General features: G+C 37.3%; 1 protein-coding gene across 6 annotated transcripts in view; it reads right to left on the bottom strand.

Annotated features, from left to right (window-relative positions):
* Positions 1-15,364, bottom strand: part of DENND5A (DENN domain containing 5A) — a 118,818-nt gene that overhangs the window by 18,278 nt on the left and 85,176 nt on the right. For all 6 annotated transcript variants that reach the window (XM_023239551.2, XM_023239548.2, XM_023239547.2 and 3 more), the window contains 4 exons: positions 12,387-12,537; positions 11,621-11,714; positions 8,402-8,533; positions 2,915-3,067 (listed from right to left, as the gene is read on the bottom strand). In XM_023239551.2, coding sequence (XP_023095319.2) covers positions 2,915-3,067; positions 8,402-8,533; positions 11,621-11,714; positions 12,387-12,537 — 530 coding nt within the window. The remainder of the gene's footprint in view (positions 1-2,914; positions 3,068-8,401; positions 8,534-11,620; positions 11,715-12,386; positions 12,538-15,364) is intronic.

The raw sequence follows: 15,364 nt of genomic DNA on the forward strand, positions 1-15,364 counted from the left end.
CTCTACACACAAGCTAGCAAAGTAGAGGCCTAAGGAGGACATGCTGTAGAAACCCAACATAGATAGTCTTGGTCAATCCTCAGCTGAACATCCGTGTGTCTTTGAGGGTATAAATGACCTGCCAAAAAAGCACATACCCTTGCTTCCCTCTGGTGACACTGTTAGTGCTTTACTTCTAGCACTCCAAATGCAGACTTCAGAACAAAATGGGACCTCAACTGAAAAGTCCCCATTATTTTGAACTAGTTTCTCACTAAACAAGTAGCCCCTATCCATCCAAACTGAGAAGGGAATCAAATTGGCTCCAAAAGATATTCCTTATACTATGGGAATTTTTGCAGAATATGGCTACAAAGCCTCAGAGGACAGGTTTAGAACATGGTATGGTTATTAGTTCTTAAACTGCAGGAGAAGTCTCACTAATGCTCTAGAAATTTTTATGGCAAATATTAAAAAGTTTTGGTGGCGTATGTTTTACCAAAAAGCTGAAGAGCTCAACTATAGTGCCAGGCTCGCTCAACTTCAAGGAAATTGATAAAATGATTATTTATATTCTATTCATTTGTTATAAAGAAAAGAAACAAATTCTTCATGTAGAACCTAGCATAATAGCTTTCATATGTTATATACCTACCACACGCCAGGTTATTTGTATTATATCTAATTATCATAACCCTCAAAGGTAGACTTGATTAACTCTATAGTATTGATAAAAAAAATGAAACTCAAAAATCACAAGTTACTGGAAGTCATCCAGTGGAGCTAAGATTCAAAAATCCCAGGCCTCCTGACTCCAAAGCCCATGGTGTTGCTATTATACTACAGGAATCTCAAAATTTTAGGAATTTGGTGATGCACAATTTTTAGCATTTAAAAAATTTTATAATCACATTATTGTTTATAATATTAAAAAATCAGAAATAATCTAAATGACCGGTAATAAAGGATTGATTCAAATATGGAAAATGTATACAGTAGATACAGTAACTAAAACTGAGATCTGAGAAGAGTAATGACCGTAAACATTTACAAAGCACCTCCCACATTCCAGGCTCTGAGTTCAGTGCTTCACATGAACTATCTTAAATCCTCACAAGAATCCTATGGAGGTGGGTACTTTAAAAATTCCATCATATATAGGAAGAAACAGAAGCCTGGAAAAGCTACATATCTTGATCAATCTTATAAAGTTATTAACTGGGAATCAAACCCATGTCTATCTGATTCCTAGTTTGAACTCTTAAACATTACAGTATCACCTAAAAATTAGATAAGGACATAGAAAAAATATTCTGAGGTTAAAAAAAGAAGAAGCAAGTTACAAAACATTATGTACAGTATGATCCCATCTAGATTTTTGTAAAAACAGTTTTACTGAGATATAATTCACGTTACCGTAAAATTCACATGTATAAAGTTATACAATTTTCTGTAAAAAAAAAAAAAAATCCAGTTTTTAGTACATTCACAGAGTTGTGCAACCATCACCACTACCTAATTTTAGAACATTGTCATCACCCAAAAAGAATTATCAGTCACTCCCTATTCCTCCTTCCCTCCTGCCTCTGACATCTCCTAATCTACTTTCTGACTACGAATTTGTCTATTCTGGACATTTTATATAAACAGGATCACACAATATGTGGTCTTTTGTGACTGGCTTCTTTCGCTTAGTATGTTGAACCATCTATCATCCTTCATTCCTTTTACTACTGAATTAAATTCCATTGTACAGACATACCACATTTAGTGTATCTATTCATCAACTGATGGACATTTGAATTGTTCTACTTCTGAGGAATAAGGCTGCTATGAACATTTGAGTACATGTTTTTATATGGACATCATATTTCCATTTCTCTTGAGTACACAGCTAGAAGTGAACTTGCTGTGTCATATGATAACACCATGTTTAACATTTTGAGGAACTGCCAGACTATGTTCCAAAGTGGCTGCACCATTCTACATTCCCACCAGCAATGTGTGAAGGTTCTAATTTGTCCACATCCTTACTAAACTTGTTTTGTCTGTCTTTTTTTAGTTATCCTAGCGGATGTGAAAAGGTATCTCACTGTAGTTGAATTTTTAAATATACACTGTATATGGGTATATGTGCATAGAAAAATGTCTTGAAGAACAGATGTAGTAAACTGTCTCTATACCCATAACAATGACAACTCCAGAAGGGCAGAGATCTTGGTCTGTTTTGTTCACTTAGGTATCTCAAGTGCCTACAACAGTGCCGGACACTGTTGGCTCTCAAAAAAATAGTTGCAACATACTTACATATATTTTCTAATTTATCCATATTAAAACTGCTTTTGAAAAGATTTCAAGTTCTTCTCAAATTTAAAAATGTATAAAAATAAAAGTTGTCCATCTTAACCAAATACTCATTGTAGAGTATTCTGAAATAAGGAAATTCTCTGGTATTCAGCAGTAAAAATCAAACTTAGTGTCATTCAGTCCTTTCTCAAATCTTTAGATAGTTAAGCTATCTGCATATAAAAGAAATGTTAATGACAGACCTTTTTCCACTGGGAATGTACACTGAAGGACCTTTAGAGGACATCTGGTACTTAGGAGCTCCAAGTTCTCTCTTTTGTGTTCCATTTCCAGACTAGGGCCAGATGCCAAAAAGGATCTATCAATTTGGCCTTCAGCTCTATTCACAAAAAGGAAGATGCCACTCTAAAAATGTCTTCACAAACACACAGGTTTATGAAGCAAATTAAAAAAAAAAATAAATAGGATCATATTTATTTACTTATTAGTTTGTTTAGCTATTTCAAGTCTCACTCTACCATGCCATGCACCATTCTTCAAAGCCAGCCAGCTGGAGAAGTATGGGAAAGCTAGTCAGTGAAAACAGAAAGACAGTTTGCTCAGCAGGGAGAGTCTACACATTCCTTACCTGCTTTACTTGTAGCCCATGACTCCAGATCCTTTCTAGGAGGTCACAAAGGCTGGCAATCAAGGTGTTCTCCTCCACCCCTGTGATGTTCACCTCCCCGTGCCCTAGCTCCACAGCCTCTCGGCCCATTTTCTCCACCAGCATCCTCTTGGTCTACAAGGAATCAGTCAGCAGGATTAGATAACCCAGTGAGCAGGATCATGTGCAACTAGAGAGGGTTGTGGCCACCTGCACAGCACATCTGCTGGGCTGGGAAGGACAAGATGAACAAGACCAAGAGACACAGTATATTTATTCTCCACCATGTACGTCAGGTTATGGTACATTCTTTAAAAGTTTAGTTATAGGGGCGCCTGGGTGGCACAGTCGGTTAAGCGTCTGACTTCGGCCAGGTCACGATCTCGCGGTCCATGAGTTTGAGCCCCGCGTCAGGCTCTGGGCTGATGGCTCAGAGCCTGGAGCCTGTTTCCGATTCTGTGTCTCCCTCTCTCTCTGCCCCTCCCCCGTTCATGCTCTGTCGCTCTCTGTCCCAAAAATAAATAAACGTTGAAAAGAAAAAATTAAAAAAAAAATAAATTAATTAAAAAAAAAAAAGTTTAGTTATAGGGGCACCTGGGTAGCTCAGTTGGTTAAGCATCCAACTCCTGATTTTGACTCAGGTCATGATCTTACAGTTCAGGAGATCGAGCGCCAGGTTGGGCTCTGCACTGACAGCACAGATCCTGCTTGGGATTCTCTCTTCCCCTCACAGTAAATAAATAAATATATATATATATATTTTAATTTTTTTTTTTAACGTTTATTTATTTTTGAGACAGAGAGAAGCAGAGCATGAACGGGGGAGGGTCAGAGAGAGAGGGAGACACAGAATTGGAAGCAGGCTCCAGGCTCTGGGCCATCATCAGCCCAGAGCCCGACGCGGGGCTCAAACTCACAGACCGTGAGATCGTGACCTGAGCTGAAGTCAGACGCTTAACCGACTGAGCCACCCAGGCGCCCTTATATTTTTAAAGTTTAGTTTCAAAGATAAGAAAACAGCAATCACTGTATGATCCTGGGCCTACTTCTTCTTTCTGTGATGTCCTCACTCTGGATTAAGTTTTTTCATTTATGAACTGAAAAAAGTTAAATAAAATTGGTCATGCTCACTTCTGAGATTCTCTGATTCTCATTGTTTAACTGATCTTACCAAACAAACCTTCAAGTATTTAATGCTAGAAATACATCTGAAGTACCTGTCAAAGGGATCAAAAATTAAGGTCAAATGATTTACTTTTAAGTAAAATTTCCAAATGCTTATTATAAAAATACCAAAAAACACACACTGTGTAATGATCATTGCAACCTTTATTACTGTGTACCAGGCACTGTATTAAGCACTACAACTCTATGAGTAAAGTATTATTATTGTTTCCAATTTACTAATAAGGAAACTGAGGTCAGAGAACTTAAGGAACTTGCCAAAATCACACAGCAAAGAAAGAGAAGATCTGGCCTCTGATTCTAACTCCGCATGAATACTGAGTTCAAGTCCTTAACTAACACTTATTTAGTTATGTTATAAATTTGTGACATACAAAAATCTAAAGAACAGGAAGAAAATCACCCCTAATTCTACCTTTCAGAAGCAACAATTCTTAATACTTTGGCATATTTCTTTCCAGTGTTGTTATTTTTAATACTTTTTCTGTAAAATATATCTCATATACCTGTATTATGTGTGTGTGTATATGTATGCATGTGTATGTGTGTTAAATATCACACACACCATTACAACCATCACCCAAATTAAGAAATGAAACACTGCCCATCCATATCTTTGAAGCGTTCCATGTGTCCTCTCTCATCACCTTCCCACTCTGGAAGTGCCTACTATCCTGACCTACACAACAGAACTATACAGAAAAGCAAAGAAATGCTTATCACCTATATTTGCATTGCTAAACAATGTAGTTTAGTTTTGCCTATATGTTTTCTTTTGTGATCTGCTTTTTCATTAAACTTTGTTTGTAAAATTCACACGCATTTATGGGTATAGCTGTTGTCCATTTCCATCACTGTATAGCATTCCAACATATGAATATACTCACAATTTATTTATTAATTCTCTTACTGATTAGCATTTGGATTGTTTCCTGTTTGGGGATACTACAAAGAATGTTGTAAACTACTTGTACATACCTCCTGGGTTACACTGTTCTCTAGGGAAAAGATCTAGGAGAAGAATACTAGATAATGTTACACCGTTTTCCAAAGTGGTCACACTAATTTATACGTCCAACAGTATGAGAACTCCTGTTGCTCCACATGCTAACCAACATTTGGCACTGCTACACGAATTATGTACATTTTTCTCTGCATGTTAACATCTCTGAAATTGGGATGTATTTCATAGTCATTGTGGACCAGACAGTGGACATAAGAAAGGTGTCACTGGCTAGGCAGGCACCTCAAAACTTGAGAATAAATGTCCTCAACTTGGAAAACAAAACTCAGAGACAAGAGAAAAGGCTTCTTTCAAGAAAGGCGGCATCACCTATGCTCTTAATAGCAGAGAAGACAACATTGTATGGAAAATAATGGATACCAATGGCTCAGAGTGAGCTGATAGAAGCTGTTTTTTTAAATACCTGAATTCAAAATATCAGTACTGATATATCCATCTAATTTGTGACTGCAATGATGTCTTCTGTAAAAGAAAGTATATTTGATTTCATTCTATAAATGACCGCCATTAACAAACTGAAGATGCAGGAAAATCTTTTTTCTACTGATGAATAAACAAGATGTAGTAGAGACCAAGCTAGTTGAATTGTCCTAAAAAGTATGGTACACCGACTTGGTTGAAAGTCTATTTTTATTAGAAACTACATTCATAACTAAAACATTAAAAACTAAGAATGATTATATTTTAATCCATCAATCCTTCTTCTGAGTATATATCCAAAAGAACTGAAATCAGAATCTCAAAGAGGTATCTGTACCTTATGATCATTGCCACATTATTCACAATAGCCAAGATATGGAAACAATTCAAGTGCTCAAGAACAAAATCCTGTCATTTGCAGCAACCTGGATGAACCAGGAGGACATTATGCTAAGTGAAACAGGCCAGTCACAAAAAGACAAATACTACATGATTCTACTTATATGAGGTATCTAAAATAGTCAAACTCACAGAAGCAAACAGAATGGTGGTTGCCAGAGGGGGAAAAGGGGGAAATAGGGAATTGTTGCTCTGTAAGTATAAAATTTCAGTATGTGAGATGAGTAAATTTTAGAGGTCTGCTACACAACATAGCATCTATTATTTTTTTTGATTCCAGTATAGTTAACAGTATTATATTAATTTCAGGTGTGCAGTATAGTGATTCAACAATTCTACACATTACTCAGTGCTTGCTCATCATGGTAAGTATACTCTTAATTCACTTCACCTGTTTCACCTGTTCCCCCCACCCACCTTCCCTCTGGTAACCACCAGTTTGTTCTCCATAGTTATGAGTCTGTTTTTTGGTTTGTCTTTTTTCTTTGTTCGTTTCTTTCTTAAGTTCAACATATGAGTGAAATCATATGATATTTGTCTTTCTCTGACTTCTTTGACTTAGCATTATACCCTCTAGATCCATTCATGTTATTGCAAATGGCAAGATTTCATTCTTTTTTATGGCTGAGTAATATTCTAGTGTGTGTGTGTGTGTGTGTGTGTGTGTGTGTGTGTGTGTGTGTATACACCATTTCCTTATCCATTCATCTATTAATGAACCTTTGGGTTGCTTCCATAATTTGGCTATTGTAAATAATGCAGCTATGAACATAGAGGTACATATATCTTTTCGAATGAGTATGTTTTGAGTAAATACCCAGTAGTACAATTGCTGGATTATAGGGTAATTCTATTTTTAATTTTTTGAGGAACTTCCATACTGTTTTCCACAGTGGCTGCACCAGTTTGCATTCCCACCAAGAGGGCATGAGGGTCCCTTTTTTTCCACATCCTTGCCAACACTTGGGTGTTTCTTGAGTTTTTTATTTTAGCCATTCTAACAGGTATGAGGTGATATCTCATTGTGGTTTTGATTTGTATTTCCCTGATGATGAGTGATGTTGAGCATCTTTTCATATGTCTGTTGGCCATCTGTATGTTTTCTTTGGAAAAATGTCTGTTTATGCCTTCTGCCCATTTTTAATTGAATTATTTGTTTTATTGGTGTTGAGTTGTATATGTTCTTTACATATTCTAGCCCTGTATCAGATGTCATTTGCAAATTATCTTCTCTCATTCAGTATGTTGTTACCTTTCAGTTTTGTTAACTGCTTCCTTTATTGTACAGAAGATTTTTATTTTGATGTAGTCCCAATAGTATTTTTGCTTTTGTTTCCCTTGCTTCAAGAAATATATCTAGAAAGATGTTGCTATGGCCAATGCCAGAGAAATTTCTGCCTGTGCTCTCTTTCAGTTTTATGGTTTCAGGTTTCACATTTTGATACTTAATCCATTTTGAGTTTATCTTTGTGTATAGTGTAAGAAAGTAGTCTAGTTTCATTGTTTTGCATATAGCTGTCCAATTTTCCCAATAGCATTTGTTGAAGAGACTTTTTCCCATTCCATATTCAGGCCTCCTTTGTCAAAGATTAGTTGACCATATAGTCATGGGTTTATTTCTGGGCTCTCTATTCTGTTCCATTTACCTATGTGTCTATTTTTTTTTAACACAGTACCTATTATTAACAATAGATTATTGGGCACTTCACAATATGTTAAGAGACAGATCTCATGTTAAGTATACTTACCCACAGAAACAAACAAAAACCAAAAAAATAACACAAGGAAATTTTTGGAAATGATAGATAAGTTTAGCATCTTGACTATGGTTGATATTATCATGGGTGTATACGTATGTCCAAACTTGTCAAAATGTATACATTAAAATATGTGTGTAATTTTTTTGTGTATCAAGTATACCTCAAAAAAACCTTTAAAAAATTACTGTCTGTAGAATTGAGAAAAATATCCCAACAACACACTTTGGCCTGGCACACAGTAGGCACTCAGTAAATTCTTGTATCTAAATAATGAGACCACCTCTATCAAATTAAAACAGAGAGGCAAAAACATTTTCATGTGCATAAGACTAATCTGTTGAAGACAATTCAACTATAAGGATTTTATATAAATAGTATAAGATGTCTAAAATTGAAAACTATATCTATCTTTCAGTTTTAAAAAATACATGTTAATATCAAGCAAAGTGTGCTTGCTCTCTATTAATGGTATATTTATTTAAAGCAAATACACCTAATTCTAAGTTAACAGAATCTCAACATCAGTAGTATCCCATTATATTAACAATATTTTTAAAGCCAAGAAAGAGTGATCAGGGCCAAGATGTGTCTCCCCGTGGCTGCCAAGGGAAACAACACACACACACACACACACACACACACACACACACACACACACACACACACAAAACCATGGCTCACCTTGTTGCGGCACTCCTTCAGCAGGCCCTCTACAAACTTCCAGTTGGTTTGAGCAATCACTGACGGGGAGAGGTTGGACAATTTGGGCTGGCGGATGGTGCTGCCCATATTTCTGGCTTCCTGGATGTACTTCTACAGCAAACGGAAAAATCAAAAGCTCTTTGTGTCTGCGCACACAAACCATGGGTGACCAGTACTAATGAGAGCCTGAAGAGGGCACTATTACCACCTGCACTTTCTTATTGTCTCTTTCCTATGCTCAAAGTTGGGAGTGGCAAGTTTAAAACACAACTCTTGCAGCAAAGAGAAAAACAGACAACATGAGTTCTGTTTTCTTTGATGTAAGGCATTCCATGAGTACTGTAATTACCTTTGCTTTAATGATAGAAGAGGTAAAAAAAAAAACACATGGTTAACACAGAGCTAACACATGGCTGCAACATGTATAGTTCAATGTACAAACCCACCCAAATTTCAGAGTACTACTGAGAAAATCATTTTCTCCAACAAGCTGAGAGGAATTTAACTCCTCTGCCCATTTCAAAGGTATCTACCCTTACTATCATAAAGTATAGCCTTGCTAAATTAGAGCCTAGAAAAGAAGACTGCACATTTAATAGAAGACTGCACATTTAAAATAATAACTGCATTTTCCACTTTTCTACAATGTGCTGGTGATTTTCCATATACTATTTTTTTAAGTTTATTTATTTATTTTGAGAGAGAGAGAACAGGGGACGGGCAGAGAGACAGAGGGAGAGAGAGAAAATCCCAAGCAGGCTCTGCGCTGCCAGTGCAGAGCCCAACACGGGGCTCAAACTCACAAATGATGAGATCATGACCTGAGTCGAAATCAAGAGTCCAATCTTAACCAACTGAGCCACCCAGAGGCCCCACTATTTGTTTTAACATAGAACCCACTGACATCCTCTCAGTATCTCAAGTTCACAACCAATATTTTTACCCCAGACTTTATTCCAGTAGTACAATTGTGTCCATTCTACCTTCTGGTCCCTCAATCTGCTCCTACTACCAACCCCCAAGGTTAGGCTTCAATTCTCTCACCTAGACTACCTGCCTCCTAGTTTGTTACCTACCTCCTGTACCTCCTTACTCCAAAATATTCAGCCTACAGCCTCCATTACAAGACAAATACCAAGTGTTTGACCCTGCATTTATTTCTTCCACTTGACTGCTCTTTGTCTCTCAAAACCCTATCATCCTCCCAGACTTAAAGAGATGATGGCTCCATCAGTCTTGTTGAATAATACCCCAGGTAGAACTGACCTCTGCTTTCTCTAATCAGTGATCAAACACTGACTTGCCTCTCATAGGATCCTTCCAAAAGACTATTCTACTAAAGTTATTTGTGTATCTGACTTTGTTCCCTAATAAACTGGTATCCCTGAGGACAAGTCTATCTCCTTCTCATCTTTATATTTCAAAGTGCTTATTACAACGATTGGACCAAGTAAACATGCTCAATAAACACTGTTGAAAGAATATGGAGGTGAGATGGAAGACCCAGGGGACACTTCTAAAATAACACCAATACTCAACACTTCATTTCCACCCTCACACAAACAAAAACTCTAAGCACAAGGATGCCTGCGTGGCTCAGTCGGTTGAGCACCTGACTCTTGATTTTGGCTCAGGTCATGATTTCACAGTTTGTGAGATCCAGCCCTGTGTTGGGCTCTGCACTGCCAGTGCAAAGCCTGCCTGGGTTTCTCTCTCTCCCTCCCCATCTTTTTCTGCCCCTCCCCCCACCCAAAAGAAACCAATAAACATTAAAAAAAAAAAAAAAAAAAAACAATGCGAAGCACAATCATATCCTATAAATCAGCAGTTAAAAATTCATAGCCAGGGTTGCCTGGGTGACTCAGTCAGTTAAGCGTCCAACACTTGATTTCAGTTCAAAACATAATCTCACAGTTCGTGAGTTCAAGCCCCACATAGGGCTCTGCACTGAGCACAGAGCCTGCTTGGGATTCTGTCTCCCACTCTCTGCCCTCCCCCAACCCCCTTTCTCTCAAAAATAAATAAACCTTTTTTAAAAATTCATCGCCATACCTTGCAATTCTAATTTATTCCTTTAAAAAACAGCAAAGACAAAATAGTATTTATTTTCCAATTCACTGAGGTGTCAGACTAATATGAAAACAATATGCTTTAATAGGTTTTAAATGTATAAAATGCAAATTGCAGGTTCTTTTCTCAAAGAGAAGTTCCTGAAATAGGTTTCTGAAGGTGAAGCCCCATTTTTACAACTTCTCTGCAACTAAGGCAGGGTCTCCATCCTGAGGTTTAGAAGTAGAAACTTCACTGGGAACGAGTTATAGGAGAGCTGAGAAACTCAGCTGGTAAACTCAGGTCAATTCAGGAATCCCCAATCCCCAGGCACCTAATGATAACATTCCTCTCTTTTGCTTCTCTAAGAAAAAAAGTCAAGATTATTGGTTTTAGGGGTCCCTGGATGGCTCAGTCGGTTAAGCGACCAACTTTGGCTCAGGTCATGATCTTGGTCCGTGAGTTTGAGCCCCCTGTCGTGCTCTATGCTGACAGCTCAGAGCCTGTAGCCTGCTTCAGATTCTGTGCCTCTCTCTCTCTGCCCCCCTCATACGCTCGCTCTCTCTCTCAAAAAATGAATAAACATTTAAAAAAATTTTAAAGAAAAGATTATCTGTTTTAAATTAATATACACAAAAAATAGAAGAAAAGTCCCCCATACCCGTTTCAGAAATTCACAGCATTAACCCAAGTTCAGCTTTTCTTCCTTCTCACTTTCATAGAATTAACTTTTTTCTACCATATTACACACACACACACACAAAGTCTCACAAATTTTAAAAGAATTTCTTCCAAATCTCAGACTCTTATCTTCTGAGTTTTCCTGTCACACTCCCCAGGGAGCATATGCATGACTGAGTACTGAAAGGACAGTGAAAGCCTGGACATTACTCCTGATAGGGCTGCAAACAGGGCCTGGCTCAGGGAGAGGACCTACTAGCGGTCACTTGCAAAACATCATATATCCTAGATTTGTCATAACCAAGGCCCAGTATCAGGTATCGGGAACTAACCCTAGTATTAACCCATCTTTATGGGAGAGATCACTACTAAGACATTTGAATCAGATCAGAGGTCATGAAAATGGGAAAGAGAAGTAGAGTGTAGAATAGTCAAGAGCCACTGTTTGTCACCCTTAAGATGTCTTACCTCTCTCTGGTCATTATCTAAACGCAGGTGTTCTGTGTGCTGCTTCTGCCTATCTTTCCGCCTCCACTGAGCAGGGGCATTCCTTTTTGTCCACCTGACAGAATCCAAGCAGGCAATTATGAACATTGCACTAAGAAAGTAAGGTCAGGTTATGTCTAGGGAATAACGCTGGGCATGGGAAAAATACCTAACAATCAATAGAGATAGCTCAGAGACCTTGAGGAAAAGTAGCTGAGAGCTCAGTGACTGGGCAAGAAAGAGAAAACTCCCCAGGGGAATATAGACATATCTCTCTTAAAACACATGTAAAAACTTCACATGCAGACCCAAAACTATACTCCTTCTCTGTCTGGGTTTTGACACACTCATCTCCAAAAGTAACTAAAAAAGAGCAACCCCACTAAGGTATCTACTTTTGGTTCAGACTCTAATTATTTCAACCACCACTTATTAAAGACACAATGCTAGCTAGCTAGGTGTGGTATGGGATTTAGTTGAGAGATGACTGCCAGCTATCTGTAGTCTGGCTTTTTGTAGCTTCTGGGCATGTGGAGCTATCCCAATTTGCAGAGTAGAGACAGGAGCGAATTATACTTTGTCACCTGTATTCTTGTTCAAACAAATGAACAACCTGGATGGTCTGGGTCATCTTCATATTTACTTTACAAAATTCCAGGCATCTTCCACAAGCTCAGGCCCTGATATGGGAGAACCCTCATCACTGTGGTTAGGGAGCTGGATAAGAGAATCCCTGGGGTTGACTCACTTGTTGCTGGCTGGCCCAGTGGAAAGCACATCAGACTGCAACTTAGGGAAAAAGCCTGGCTCATATTTCCCTTGTCCAATCTTCATGTCAAGTAAATGGGGGTGAATCGCAGTATGGTCAATTTTTGCCAGACGCAGTTCAATTGCTTTCTCTGAATGAGAACAACAAAAAATAAGTCAAACATTTTCTAAAATATACCATATTCTGAACCATAAGTTTCAATACATTTAAGATAATTTGAATCATACAATTATGTCCTCTAACCACAATTATCAATAACAGCATCTTGAAACTAAATAGTATGCTTCTATATAACTCATGGGTTAAAAAAGAAACCAAAAGAGAAATAAAGTTTGAAACTGAAGAAATACAAAAACACAAAATATCAGAATACGTAATTAAAATATTACTTGAGAGGAGATTTACAGCAATAAATGTCTATTTTAGAAAAGAAAGTTCTCAAAACTACTGACCTCAGCTTCCACCTTAAGAAACCAGAAAAGGACATGGACATTAAATCCAGAGTAAATACAAGAAAGGAAACAATAAAGGCCAGAGTAAAGTCAATGAAAGAGAGAGGAAATTAATAAATCCAAACAATGGTTCTTTTAGAAGATCAGTAAAACTAATGTAAAATGTTGGACTAATTAGCATAAAAAGAAAAAGACACAAATAAACAGTGTCAGGAATGAGAGAGGTAACATTGTTACAGATTCTATAGATATTAACAACAGAATATTACAAATAATTTAATGTCAACAAATTTAACAATAGGTTAAATGGAGAAATTCCTAGAAAAACACAAACCACAAAAGCTCACTCAAGAAGAAATAGATAATCTGAATAGCCCTATATATGTTTTAAAAATTGAATTTGCTGCTGCTCGGGATTCTCTCTCTTCCTCTCTCCCTGCCCCTCCTTCTCTATCTCTCTCTCTCAAAATAAATAAATAAACATTTCTTAAAAATCTTGTGGCAACTGGGTGGCTCAATCAGTTGAGCATCCAACTCCTGATTTCAGCTCAGGTCTGATCTCACATTTTGTGAGATGGAGCCCCACACTGGGCTCTGTGCTGACAGTATGGAGCCTGCTTGGGATTCTCTTTCTCCCTCTTTCTGCCCCTCCCCTGCTTGTGCTCTCTCTCCCTGAATGAATAAACAATAAATAAATAAATAAATAAATAAATAAATAAACAAACAAACAAACACAAACAAACAAACAAACAAACAAACAGCTTTATAAAGCCTTCCCACAAAAAAAACTCCGGGTCCAGATGACTTCAGTGATGAAGTCTACCAAATCTCTAAAGAAGAAATAATCCAAGAAACTGAAGAGAAGAAAAATAATAGTTCCCAACTTATTCTTGGAAGCCAGCATTATCCTGATACAAAATCAGACCAAGACATGTACCAATAGCCCTCATGAACACAGATACAAAAATTCTATAAACAAATTTTTGGTAAATCTAATCCAATAATATACAAAAAGGATAATATGTCATGAACAAATACAGTTTCTCTCAGGAATGTAAGCTGATTTACATATTCAAAAATCAATGCATATCACTCACCAAATTAAAAAACCAATTCTAATAACCATATAATTACCTCAATAGGTGCACAAAAAGCATCTGACAACATACAACATCCACTTCTGATAAAAACTCTCAGCAAACTAGTAACAGAAGCAAACACCAACCAATAAAAGATATCCCTTGAAAAACTTACAGCTAACATCATACTTAACGGCGAATACTTTCCCCCCAAATCAAGAATAGACAACACTGCCCATTATCACCATATCTGTCTCACACTATAGTAAAGGTTCTAGCCAGTGCAATAAGACAAGATAAACAAATAAAAGGCATCTGGATTGGAAAGGAAAAAGTAAAACTATCATTATTTGCAGGCAATATTATCTATGTATAAAATTGGCTAGATGTACAGAAAGCAATTAGAAAAAAGTATGGTATGGTTGCAAGGCACACATCAACATACAAAACTCTATTGTATTTCTATATATTTGCAATGAACAATGAGAAATTAAAATTTTACAATACCATTTAAAATAACATCTCAAAAAATGATACACTTAAAAGATAAATCTGACAAAAGATATGCAAAACTTGCACACCGAAAACTATATAACACTCTTGAAAGAAACTAAAGGTCTAAATAAATGGAGAGGTATGCTGTGTTCATGGAACATAAGACTCAGTAATGTTAAGGCATCAATTCTCCCTAAATTGGTCTACAGATTCAAGGCAATTTCAATAGAAAGAAAGAAAAAGAAAGAAAGAAAGAAAGAAAGAAAGAAAGAAAGAAAGAAAGAAAGAAAGAAAGAAAGAAAGAAAGAAAGAGAAAGAAAGATGGAAAGAATGAATTTGGATCCTTAGCTTTCACTATCTAAAAAAATTAACTTGAAGTAGATTATAGGGGTGGCTTGGGTGGACCAGTTGGTTAAGTGTTCAACTCTTGATTTTGGCTTGGGTCATGATCTCCCAGTTCATGTGATCAAGCCCCACACTGGGCTCCATGTTGAGAGCTTGGAGCCTGCTTGGGATCATCTCTCGATCTCGGTCTCTGCCCAACCCCTGCTCATGCTCTCTCTCTCAAAATAAATAAACTTAAAACAAAACAAGAAACGGATCATAGACTTAAATATAAAGCCTGAAAATATAAAACTTCTAGAAAGAAATACAGAGGGGGAAAAAAATCTGTGGGGCACCTGGGTAGCTCAGTCAGTTAAGCATCCGACTCTTGGTTTCCACTCAGATCATGATCTCACAGTTTGTGAGATGGAGCCCCGCCCTGGGCTCTGCACTGAGGTCATGAAGCCTGCTTGGGATTCTCTCTCCCTCCCTCTTTGACTCTCCCATATGCACATGCGAACATGCACAATCTCTGTCTCTCTCTCAAAATAAACACCAAAAAAAAAAAAAAAAAATCTGTGACCTTGGATAGGCAAAAATTTCTTAC

Source organism: Felis catus, chromosome D1 (assembly GCF_018350175.1).
Source record: "Felis catus isolate Fca126 chromosome D1, F.catus_Fca126_mat1.0, whole genome shotgun sequence".
NCBI lineage: Eukaryota > Metazoa > Chordata > Mammalia > Carnivora > Felidae > Felis > Felis catus.